General features: G+C 40.6%; 1 protein-coding gene and 1 long non-coding RNA gene across 5 annotated transcripts in view; one reads left to right on the top strand and one right to left on the bottom strand.

The window, feature by feature from the left end:
* afap1l2 (actin filament associated protein 1-like 2) overlaps positions 1–4,969 on the bottom strand; it is a 257,647-nt gene extending 252,678 nt beyond the window's left edge. For 2 of the 4 annotated variants that reach the window (XM_078564684.1, XM_078564681.1), the window contains exon 1: positions 4,596–4,963. Coding sequence is in view for 2 of the 4 variants with exons in the window: in XM_078564681.1 (XP_078420807.1) it covers positions 4,596–4,611 (16 nt within the window). In the remaining 2 variants the exon portion in view is untranslated. Of the gene's footprint in view, positions 1–3,986; positions 4,062–4,595 lie in introns of all 4 variants that reach the window. The other 2 variants (XM_078564682.1, XM_078564680.1) reach the window with 2 other exon arrangements.
* Positions 2,064–2,593, top strand: LOC144694376 (uncharacterized). Its single transcript, XR_013579736.1, has 2 exons — positions 2,064–2,128; positions 2,227–2,593. It is a non-coding gene; the product is annotated as an uncharacterized LOC144694376 (long non-coding RNA).
* Positions 4,970–12,594: the final 7,625 nt, after the last annotated feature.

Raw genomic sequence — 12,594 nt, 5'->3', positions numbered from 1 at the left:
ACAAGGAACGTTCCACATACCCCATAAAGAGACAGGCATAACTGGGGCCCATGCGGGTACCCATAGCCACATCTTTTATTTGGAGGAAGTGAGAGGAGTTTAAGGAGAAATTGTTCAGTGTGAGAACAAGTTCAGCCAGACGGAGGAGAGTAGTGGTGGATGGGGATTGTTCGGACCTCTGTTCGAGGAAGAAATGGAGAGCGATCAGACCATACAGGTGGGGGATGGAGGTGTAGAGGGATTGGACGTCCATGGTGAAGAGGAGGCGGTTGGGGCCGGGGAACTGGAAATTGTTGATATGATGTAGGGTGTCAGAGGAATCACGGATGTAGGTGGGAAAGGACTGGACAAGGGGAGAGAGAATGGAGTCAAGATAGCAAGAAATGAGTTCCATGGGGCAGGAACTGGCTGACATGATCGGTCTGCCGAGACAGTCCTGTTTGTGGATTTTGCGTAGGAGGTAGAAGCGGGCCGTCCGAGGTTGGGAGACTATGAGGTTGGAAGCTGTGGAAGGAAGGTCTCCAAAGGAGATGAGGTCAGTAACAGTCCTGGAAACAATGGTTTGATGTTCAGTGGTGGGGTTATGGTCCAGGGGGAGGTAGGAGGAAGTGTCTGCGAGTTGACGCTCAGCCTCTGTGAGGTAGAGGTCAGTGCGCCAGACAACAACAGCACTACCCTTGTCAGCAGGTTTGATGACAACGTGAGGCTTGGACCTGAGAGAAATGAGTGCAGCAAGTTCAGAGAGAGACAGGTTAAAGTGGGTGAGAGGAGCAGAGAAATTGAGACGACTGATGTCACGCCTACAGTTCTCAATGAAAAGATCAAGAGAAGGTAAGAATCCAGAGGGAGGGGTCCAGGTGGAGGGAGAATATTGGAGGTGGGTAAAAGGATCCGTTGAACGGGGAGAGGACTCCTATTATGTAGGTTGGTTACCTGCCTTTAACAGGTGGGCAGCCATTACCAGTTTCACCCCATCTCTGACAAAATCACCCAGAGGCAGGAATGCTTCAGACCACTGACCCAACATGGTAATTTCAATACTTCCTCCCATCCCCACTTCTGCAGGACCAGGAATATTCCACCTAATGTTTCAAGTCAATGACCGTTTGTCAAAACTGCAAGAGTTGTTTTGGTTGACTTGCAAAAAGGGTTTACCCTGAGCATGGTATGTTAAAGGGCTCTGTTCGTCTAAATCTACTGTCATCCCCAATACAGACATGAAGACATTACAGATTTTAAAGCTATATTTCAAAATAAGCGAACACAAAAGCTATTAAAATAGCTACAGCATATCATGTGACTTTTGGCATTTGAACTGTAGACAGTAGAATCTGTAGCCAATACCTGATTAAACAAGGACCTGAGTGAAGGATCCTCACGGCCACTTGTGAAATTCACACATCTCATTGTTTAAGGATGGACAAAAACCTACAGACAATGGTATTTGCAGACAACTTATCTCCATGTTTCACCAGGGACAAAAGAGATGTCGAAACTCATTGGGTGTTGGATGAAGATGAAATGGATCCCACCGACCTTTCATTGTATTGCGACGGCCCCTCATCCAAACACAAAAGCCTTGGCTGTCTGAAACTTTCAGGGTGTGAAAAGCCACAACACAGGATGTTTATCAGTCTAACACACTACCTTATTTTGAATAGGACTTTGGACTCGTAACAGGTCACATGGGTAAGACAACCATGTATATTGCCTGCTTTCAAAAAAAAGCAGGTGTTCTGAGAGAGAAGGCGGGATTTTCCAGTCCTGCTTACTGCAGGAATTGCCGTGGGCGAGACCGAAAATTTGACGGACCAGCAAAAGGTCCATTGACTTCAGGCATGAATTTCTACTCCCACCTGACCATAGGGACCATAAGAAAGCCTTCAAATCAGCTGCAGTCAACTAAGCAGCCAAGGTAATAAACAGAAATACCTTGAAGTTGGGGGAAGGACTCTCCCCAACCTGTTCCAACTTCAAGTTCCCCTGATTACCAACCTCCTGGAAATTCAACTACAAGAAGCCTCACAACTTAGTGAGAAGTTTTTGCTTACAGAACCTTCATTTCAACTAAAAGCATCAACTCAACTAAGAAACTACAGCCTACCATGAAAGAGAGACTGAGACAAATGTAAGTATTTTTCTTTCCTTTATCTGTATCTAGTCTTTGTGTGAGTAATAGTGTGTGCGAGGCAAGGGAGTGACATGTCACTTTTTTTAAACCTCCAGGGATAACAAAAAGGTTATTTATTTTATAACTCCCAAAAATGCTTGCTGCTGGGTTTCTTTAAGTTGGGACAACTGCTCTGGGGGTAAGAAAACACAGTCCCTCCCACATACAAAACACTTTGAACATGGACAGTAAGAAAACACCTACATTTGTCTCTGGCGCTGCCTTACGGGAAGATCTGCAACTTTCAGCTGAGTTTGGTGAGCTTCCAAAGATGCCATGGAACTATAACAACTGCTTTGTTTTGCCACCATCATGGTCAACAGAGCAAGACCACCGGTACTACAGATTCTGTGGATACTATTTCACTCATTCAATATTCCATTGTTTATTTTATCATTAAACATTCAAATGCGTTAGACATAATTTTTAAAAAGTAGTTTGTACTTATTGCTCTCCACCAGTACTTTGTTCAGTTACACCACATTAGCTTTAAGCAGTTGCATTGTAAAGACCAATTCCCCAGCTGACAAAACTAAATATATTTGGAGTTTTAACAAACAACATCAGCACTGTTGTGTTGACAAGATCCGATAACCAGGCTGATTGAGCAATCGTTGTGGTAGCACATAACAGCTGGCATAAAAATAGTTCCAAGTCGATAAATTACATTTCTGCTGATCACATGATTAACATGTTTTCATTTAAGCTCCCTACTATTTGCTTTAGTAAGAAGGAGTGGGATGTTCATCCTTCAGAAATTCTCCATGGATGTTGTCAGTGCTGCTCCTTTTTTGACCTGACAGCTGGCATGTTTAAATGGCAAAGGAATTATTACTACCCCGTGGCCAATCTTCCCTTCTCCTCAGATGATCTTGCCAAAGACACTTTGCCCCACTAACAATCCTGAGCACAAATGACAATAAAGATTTGAATCTCCCTGCTGTGCACCCACTAATCAGCCTGTTAAAATCTGTAAAACAGGATATATCTACCCATGTCACTTAGGCAACAGATGAAATATGGAACTCTATTTTTTAATCTCCATTTCCAACTCAAAAAGAAAAAAAATTCTTAAAGTTATTCTGTGATAACTTTCAAGGTTTGATAAGTGAATTCGATTTTCAGACAAACAGGTACAGAAAGTATACAACGCACCCACTCCTCCATCCACCTTAGCCTTTCGGATGAGATTTCCTTTGCACTTCTCTCTGCTCTCAAGTGTTTTGGACAACTGCCATTATTTCGAAAATACAGCCTTGTGTTCTCTCAGAACCTTTTACACTTTCAAAAAAAAACTAGCACCACTTTCAAAATCTGTCAAGCAAAAAGAGTGTAATTTAAAATCACTTTGGTTAGGTGTTTGTAAACAAAACGCCCAATGTACATTTACCTGTGACTGAAAGCATTGTTCAGCCAGTGTTTATGTCACAGAAACCAGGGCAGGACCTTCATCTTCACACATCAGCATTAACCGAGCAAAAGTCTCAGTGTCAACATCTTTGTTTACAAACCATTCCTGAGCCTATGGTCGCTTATAAAACAGAAGTGATTTGAATTGCAAATTTACACTCGAGACTACCAGCCATTTATCGCCTGCCTTGATTGTTTTTAAACAGTGAGAATTAAGAGAAATGTTATTTTAAGATTTCTTAGCACGCGCGGTGGTATCGAGCGACCCAGTTACCCCGCACACCCCTGTTTGTCTTGGGAAGAGACACGGATGAAACAGCACAACGCTAGGTTAACGCAGTCTCCATAAGGCTAAAACATCCAGAGCGATTTAAACAGTCTTCAGAATATCGATTCATAATATTACCCGTCCAGCTACGTCACAAATCCGGATTAATTCAGCGACATTCATCTCAAGTAGGATGTCCAGCTTTTGGTGATTCTGAAGTTAGGGAAACAGAATCCCAGCAAGTTTGAGAGCTGTACCCATCTGTGACCGAGTCTCAAACCTTTCTCGTTAACATTACACCTTTTATTCCCAGAGTTGGGCAGGATGCAGAGTGATGCTCAGCTTAAAAGGATTACAAGTAGCAAACCTCTGCTTTCGGCACTGGTTTCTGCAGTGCTCTGAAACTAACCTAACGGAGCAAGTAGTCGGTTACTTGGGGGGGGGGGGGAGGGAAAGCCTGCAAATGACAGGCTTCAATCTAAGCATGAGGACGGCAGGGTCGAAGGCAACTGAAAGGCAATTGCACCTTAGATCTTTCCCAGGCACTTACAGCGGTCATTTCACTTGGGAGTGGTTGTGTCAATTACACGTTTGCTTTCCTCCTCGCCCCTGTCAGTTTCCATTTGAAGTTGACGAAGGGGGGGGGGGGGGGGGGAGAAGCACCCGAAAATCCACAAGTACAAGGGCAAAAAGACTCCAAAAGTCAATAATTGTTTGCAAAAGTCGATCAAATCCCCACTTACTTACCTTTGCTCCTATCCATGTGTAATATTTAGAAAGTCAGACGCCCCTTGCAGTGCCTTTTTGTGTGCGCGTGTATGTAGCAATCCCAGATAATAACACGCATCAGATTCTTCAGTCACTGGCCGTGTCCTGTCCCGTCCCTCTGCTCAAACTTTTACCAACTACTTTCATTCAGTGTACAAGCTGCCACAGCCCCGCCCGCTGACTCCTGTTCCTTCTTCTGGCTCAGTTGGAAAACTCGTCCAAAATCGCCAAGAGCCGAGTAAATTCGAGCTCGATCAGCCTCAATCTTTCTTCCTTCAGTCGGGTCAGTGGATCACTTTCGAAGACACTTGGAATCATCGTGGGCAGACCTGCGATTTCCAGCCCCACCCCCCCGAATCATTTCCGGCGCAGTTTATTTCTAAGTACAACAATGGCAAAGCTGATGTGAATTAAAAATAACATGTAATTAAACGAAGCAATGGGAACATGCATTGTTCGGAGAGGGATTTCTTTAAACATTTGAGCCTCTTGAGTGTCCTGTCAGAATGTTTATTTCGACACATTTTTTAATAGCGCGATGCCAACATTTATAGGGGAAATGTCAGCATTTCCCACATTTTTTTGTAATTCAGGATGAGCGGAATTTAAAAACTACTTGAATGTTTGAATTAGTCAACACATTTGTTGTTAAAGTAAACCAAGGACACAATTTTTTTCAATTCAATATGACAAAGCCAAGCCACTGATTGAATAAGTCAAATTCTGGTTTAATTACAGGGGGTTGAGGAGACTTTTACTAATTTTGGGATGATTAACTCCCCTGAACCTGCCCCCTTTTCCCCTGAAAACTATACATTTAGTGAACTTGGATCAGTTCTGATGAAAGGCCATTGCTCTGAAACATTAACACCGTTTCTCTCTCCACAGATGTCCCCTGACCTGCTGAGAATTTCCATCATTTTCTGTTTTTATTTCAGATTTCCAGCATCCACAGTATTTTTCTCTTGTCACCTTGAATAAGATACTCTATGTTTTGTGTTAAAGCCAGAGTATGATCAAGCAGTCCTATATCAACATAGCTGGAATATTCTAATACAGATAAATAATATTCTTCAGCTTGATGTCATGCTCAGAAATTAAATAAAGAACATTTTTAATATAATAGCAAAACTGAATTTCTAAGGGTCCTCAATGGCTTAGCTGTCAATGTTCAGCCACAAATACTCATCAGGTTTGATCGCACATTCACTGAATTTGCTAACTTTGGCTGGGGCAGACTATTGGATTCAGGTACAAAAGGCTGTTGGAGAAAGGGTGGTTGAAATTAGTGACAGCTGATTGTTATCCTGTGAACCTTGCCACAAACATGCATGAAGGAAGTATTAGGCTCAGCAGTACTGCCCCTCATAATCAAAATTACGTGCAGATACTCATTGTCTAGGTATCCATGTGAAGAATTGTCACTTTGGGAATGGTATTAGGAGAGAACCAATGAGAGATCTTCACTGAATTTTATGAAAACTATTAATTGAATAATCCACATTAAGTGAGATTTGATACAAGGTATTTAATGTTTATATTTAATAAATTAGATGTTAATTTTACTCAGACTCAAATACCCAAATATTATAACATTAATACTCCAATTTAATAGTATAATATTGCAAGTTAAGAAATATTGCATGTTAAGAAAGGCCATACTTTATTCATGATATCAGTATCATGATAAGGACTTTCACAAAATAGTTTTGTCCCACTTAGTGGAATTGTCATCTTTCAATGACAAACACATTCAGTTGCTATGAACTGAAATGTGACTCAATGTACAAAGTAACCTGGGTGAACAACATAATTGTTTATTTCTTCTAGATTACACGTGGATTTCCAATGTACACGCGCATCGTTATGTGGATAATAGGTATTACGCAGAAACTCTTAATTGATTTAACTATCAAATTTTTTTCATAGATTAAGTCATTTGCAGTAGTAAGGAGTAACACCCAGTTATTCGAGTTAGCTCAACAGCACATGAAAGGATTAAATGGGCAAATTAAACAGCTATGTACTTTTGGATGTCTTCCTTTGTCAATCTTTCTACTGATAAACAGGCAGACCCTTTTTGTTAAGATGTTATCTGCCTGATCCCTACAGAATTACATAGATTTTCCTATCTCCTGCTGAATATTCAGTTTGTCTCAGAAACAAAAATTGCTGGAAAAACTCAACAGGTCTAACAGCATCTATGGAGAGAAAGACAAAGTTAATGTTTCGAGTCCATGTGACTTTTCTTCAGATTGTCTTAATATCAGCAAAAGTGTCTCATTTTTGAAGATCTAATCCCCTTTGAACTATAGTCTTGCCTTTTTGAAGGTAATCAATAACAACAAGGAATGTTTCTTGAACAATACACAGTTCTGTAACATCTACACAGAGACATGCAAAGAACTACCTGTGGTGTCTAATTGGATTGTGAAAGTAGTTAATAGCTCAATGTTGCAGCATTTGGGCGATTTTGTTTTCCAGACACTTATGCCTGTTGGTAGTCAGCAGTATTGATTTGACTGGTTTATTTCTGATATTCCCCAGGCAAGGACAGAATCATTTTAAATTTCCCAAGACAGTTGCACAAGACATTTTGATTGCAGTATCTCTCTTCAAAGAACCTGCACTTTAAGCTAAGTAATCTAGTATAAAAACAGAATCAGAAGGCTGAGAGCTCAGTGTACCAGCTAAATTGGCTGTCAGCGGCTTTTAGCTTCATAGAAACTTAGAAACTAGGAGCAGGAGCAGGCCATTTGGCCTTTCGAGCCTGCTCCGCCATTCATTATGATCATAGCTGATCATCCAACTCAACAGCCTGTTCCTGCTTTCTCCCCATATCCTTTGATCCCTTTCGCCCCAAGAGCTATATCTAACTCCTTCTTGAAAACATACAATGTTTTGGCCTCAACTACTTTCTGTGGTAGTGAATTCCACAGGCTCACCACTCTCTGGGTGAAGAAATTTCTCCTCATCTCAGTCCTAAATGGTCTACCCTGTTTCCTCAGACTGTGACCCCTGGTTCTAGACTCCTCCACCATTGGGAACATCCTTTCTGCATCTGCCCTGTCTAGTCCTGTTAGAATTTTATAGGTTTCTGTGAGACCCCCTTTCATTCTTCTGAACTCCAGGGAATATAATCCTAACTGACACAATCTCTCCTTATATATCAGTCCCGCCATCCCAGGAATCAGTCTGGTAAGCCTTCGTTGCACTCCCTCTATAGCAAGAACATCCTTCCTCAGATAAGGAGACCAAAACTGCACACAATATTCCAGGTGTGGTCTCACCAAGGCCCTGTATAATTGCAGCAAGACATCCATGCTCCTGTACTCGAATCCTCTGGCATTTGCCTTCTTTACCACCTGCTGCACCTGCATGCTTAACTTCAGCGACTGGTGTACGAGGATACCCAGGCCTCGTTGCACATTCCCCTCTCTCGCATCAACTGTTTATACAGGGCTTCAGCATGAGAAATAAGAATTCACAAAGCAGGCCCTCATACTGTTAGAGGCATTAATGCCGCCTTTGGAGTTGGGAAGGAGTTTCCAACAACAGATGCAAGTGCAGAGGTGGCCATCAGCATGTTTTTAAATGTGTGCTATAAAACTGACTGCATTGTAAGTTAAGTATGCAATGTCTACTTTTATTGTAAGTATTAAGTATATCCATAAAATATACACAATATATTGAACACTAAACTGGAATAATGTGCCCAAAGCGTGCATCATTTTATTTCATTTGGCTTCAACCTGTAGCATTGGCACAGAAGAACTCCTGTCATACTGATTATTGCTCATTATTGACTAACTAGGGAGGAGTCTGCATTCTTGCACTGGCAATTGTATTTGTCTAACAATCACTTCAAGTTGGGGCGGTGAGTGGTACAAGGGAATATACAGCACACTAGGGAATTTGCTTGAGGGTCGATAGTGCATCTGTCGCTTACTTTCAAAGGTAAGTAAGCCGGGAGCATGTATATCAAGAACAAAGAAAATCATCTAATTCACACGAGTTTATTTTCAGTTCCTATGAACCTACTTTTTTACATTCTGTAGGACCCTGGGGCAGTGCTCAAGGGGCTGCAGACCTCGCCAATCCTGTAACCATTGAAGTGTCTGCACCATTGCACCCCCCCCCCCTTCCCCCCCCCCCCCCCCCCCCCCGCCGCCAACCCCAACTTTATATGACAGGGTGATGAAGTTAGTCAACAAGACTGCTGAGAAAACTTGAGGCCCTGCAACTGGGCAGTGAAATCCACCGCCTCTCAAAGTGAAATGTTCAACTTCCAATAGTGGGCAGCTCCATCTGGTGGCCAAAACATTAACATAGCATCACAAGGCATGGTTCACATCACAGAGCTGCCCACACAACAGGTACATGACACATCATCAGGCAAGTACCAACACTACTTGCACTTTAGTTTCACCCACTAGGATGCCTGATTCAAAGATCCATTCAGTTCCTGGGATATTTCCGGTAAAACTGCTGGATGAAAATCAGTTTTACTGACCTAAAACTCCATTTCGCGCCGTAGGATACATTTGCCGAAGCTGGTTGGATGTGTTCCAGGTCTCATCACTGGACCTACCCCCATGCTTCCAAAATTGATCACTTGCTATGTAAAGAGAAAAAAAGACTAGCATTTTTACAGTGTCTTTCATAACTTCAAAATGTCCCAAAATGCTTTCCAACCAATGAAGTACACTTTCAGTGTAGTCGCTATATTAATGTAGGAATGCAGCAGCAAGGTCCCAGTGTGATAAGGATGAGGTCCATCTGTTTTAGTGATGCTGGTTGAGAGATAAATGGTAGCCAGAGCAGTGAAAGATCGCCCCTCTTCTTCCCCATCCATCTTTGTGAAAAAACCTCAGGGCAATTGGAGAGTGAGCAAACCCAATGGCATGATTGTTGACTGCTGGTCTTTATCTCCCAATTTCAATATTTTTATAAATAAAAAATACTGTGAAAATAACATTTAAAAATGTTAATGCCTTAATGATTTTTCTCCTGGGTTGCTTGCAGCAGTATCTTAGGGATTAATCTTTAATTCATGTAGACGCTAGGACATCCTGTAGGGTTGCCAACAGTAACTGCCAAGGAAGCTGGGAAATGGTGGTAGGGAAAAGGGAGCGGATCTTTTATCCACTTACCTTGCACTACAGCATTAAGGGGCATGTCAAAGCGAGTTCCCAGCCTATCCTACAAAATTTTACCTGATACAACCACCAAATAAGTTATAGAGAAACCAAGTTCTAAGTATGATTCTGAGCCATCTAAAGCCTGGAATATGTCTTGGAGATAAGGTAACCAATCTGAAAGATGGTTCAGCAGTTCTTTTGGGAACTGAAACATCATACAGCAGTATTTCTGTTGGATGCTTGCCAGCATCCATCAGGGCAGCCACCATGGATCCACCTGCCCCAACCATGCCAATGACCCAGTCCAAGCAATTTAAAGAGGGGTTGGCACTGCGCTGAGCAGTTGGGTTTCACTCCATCACACTTATGCTGGTGGAAAGGAGCCAACAGAAATTTATGCACCACCTTTAGATGATACTGTTGAAGAAGTAAGTTTGGGTTATTTGGCACCGCTGTCATCATTCTCACCTTGTCATTATTTGATATCATACAGTGTTTTGGGTGAAACATCTGGTGCACTGGAATACAGTAAAGGTCTTCACTCACATCACCGTTAACCTGACTAATATTTCCTCAAGAAAATTCTTAGTTTCGGTACAAAAAATAAATTGCAAATGCTAATGGCATATTGGTCTTTATCTCAAGGGCATTGGAATTCAATGGTGAGGAGTTGATGCATCAGTTGTACAGAGCTTTGGTCAGACCCAAACTGGAATATGGCACTCAGTTTTGTGTGCTGTACCTCAGAAAACATGGAATGTTCTTGGAGTGGTACAGTGCAGATTTGCTGAAATGATACCAGGGTTTAAAAAATTAAATTATGAAGAAAGGTTGTGTAAACCTGGCTTGTATTCCCTGGAGATCAGAAGTTTGAAGGGTAAGCTAATTGAGGCGTTGAAAATGATAAAAGGGTTTAATAAGGGAGTTCTGGAGAAACAATTTCCTCTGCTGGGGATAACCTTAAAACAAGAGGGGATAACCTTAAAATCCGAACTAGGCCAGAACTCAGGAAGCAATTTTTTTTAAACAAAGGATAGAGAAAATTTGTAACTCCCACCCTAAATGGCTATAACAATTGAAAATTTTCAGACTGAAATTGATAGATTTAGTTAAGTAAAGGTGTCAGAGCTATGGAGAGGAGACAGGTAAATGAACAGATTAATTATAATACAACAGAATGGCAAATCAAATTCGAAGGGATGAATGGCCTATTACTGTTTTTTAGTGATTTACTATTTAATACATAAATGCAACATGTAGCCTTGTTAATCTGCACTTGTCAAATACAGTCAATTAAACGCAACAGAAAAATATAAGTAATTTATTGTCTCAGCAGCAAAGAATAAATGATCACATTTTCATGAATGATGTTGAATACTATTGAATTATATTTTACATTTTGATTCTGTAGTTTGTTAATTGTATATTAATTATACTTAATTGCATGGGAATTCACTTGTGCCCCTATAAATAAACAGACTAAAACAATGGTGCTTGGGATTAAGAGGCATAAATTATTGTAAGGTGTAACTCTGTAAATAAATATTTGTCAGAGTATGCAAAGATTGGCTCCAGTTCTATCCTTCATCAACTAGCTTTCTGGGATATGTAATGGTTGAGAGAATATAAAAATATTGGCCTAGCCAATGACACCCACATCCCATGAAAGAATATTAAAAAAGTTAAAACTTTGGGATAGAAACCCAATGTTTTGGGGAAGAGATGGAAAGTGCTGTGTCTGAAAGTCTTCCTGCTCAAAGTACTATGCCCATTTCCATGAATGCATTCTGTGTTTTAAATGGACAATGGATCTGTGATGGTTGTCATGTTACAGATTTGCCTGAAAGCAAAAGGCCATCTTAATGATATCTTTAAAAGCCAACCCATATAAAAAAAGATATCAACTTGTTTGGTAAATTTAAAGGATAAATGGCATGACGAGCAAATTTTGTTTCCAAAAAGCCTGATGTTAATACACTGAATAATAACTTTAAATGATTCCCTTGCTAGTGTGCACTCAGATCGTAGGGATGAGCTTTATCTTTAATTGAAACGCAGGCCTGTCAGGATACAGTCAAGGCTTAAAATAGTAATACAGGATTTGAATCCTAAAGTCAGCTGAACTCTCATTCACATCACCAAATTGTGAATGCAATAAATTACATGTTATAAAATATATATTGTATTATATTAATTCACTACCCTGTAATAGTGAAAAATAATAACTTCATGTCATTAATGTACCTGCTGATCCTTCATTATAAAAAATACACTTTTTGTGTCACGTAGGAGCAGAAAAACCTTTTGGTTCTTCACTTGCGTGGTCATTCTTCACATGTAGGTCTAGGTCATGAGTAATAGTTATCTGGATCTACATTCAAAGATATCAATGCCAAGGTCAATCCTGTTTTTATCTAATGTACCAAGAAAGTGTTCTTTTGAGCAGGATTTTCCGAGATTGTGATTAGGATGGGAAGTCTTGATTGATTATGTTCCCTTCCTAGACCGAGGAAATAGCAAACACCTTCCCGAGAAATTTAGAAGAAAACGATGTGTGACATTTCTTTCTCCTAATGTGAACATGATTTTAATTTTATGATTAAAAGATTTAAGCATAAATGTTGGTGAGGCCTGGGACCTTCAATCTTATCTCCAGTCAGAACTTCAACTACCAACCCCTATCTCATTTTGCAACGAGAAAAATGGCTTAAAAGCTTAAAAGTTTTTGAATATAGAAAAACTCATAACATTTAAGAATAAAGCACAAAACATTCTTTATTTACTTGGGCTGAATACAACAGTAACACAGATTATAGTGGTGTAGAAGGGAAATATGT

This window comes from Cetorhinus maximus, chromosome 20, assembly GCF_964194155.1.
Source record: "Cetorhinus maximus chromosome 20, sCetMax3.hap1.1, whole genome shotgun sequence".
Lineage (NCBI taxonomy): Eukaryota > Metazoa > Chordata > Chondrichthyes > Lamniformes > Cetorhinidae > Cetorhinus > Cetorhinus maximus.
This window is presented reverse-complemented; position numbering and strand designations above follow the sequence as displayed.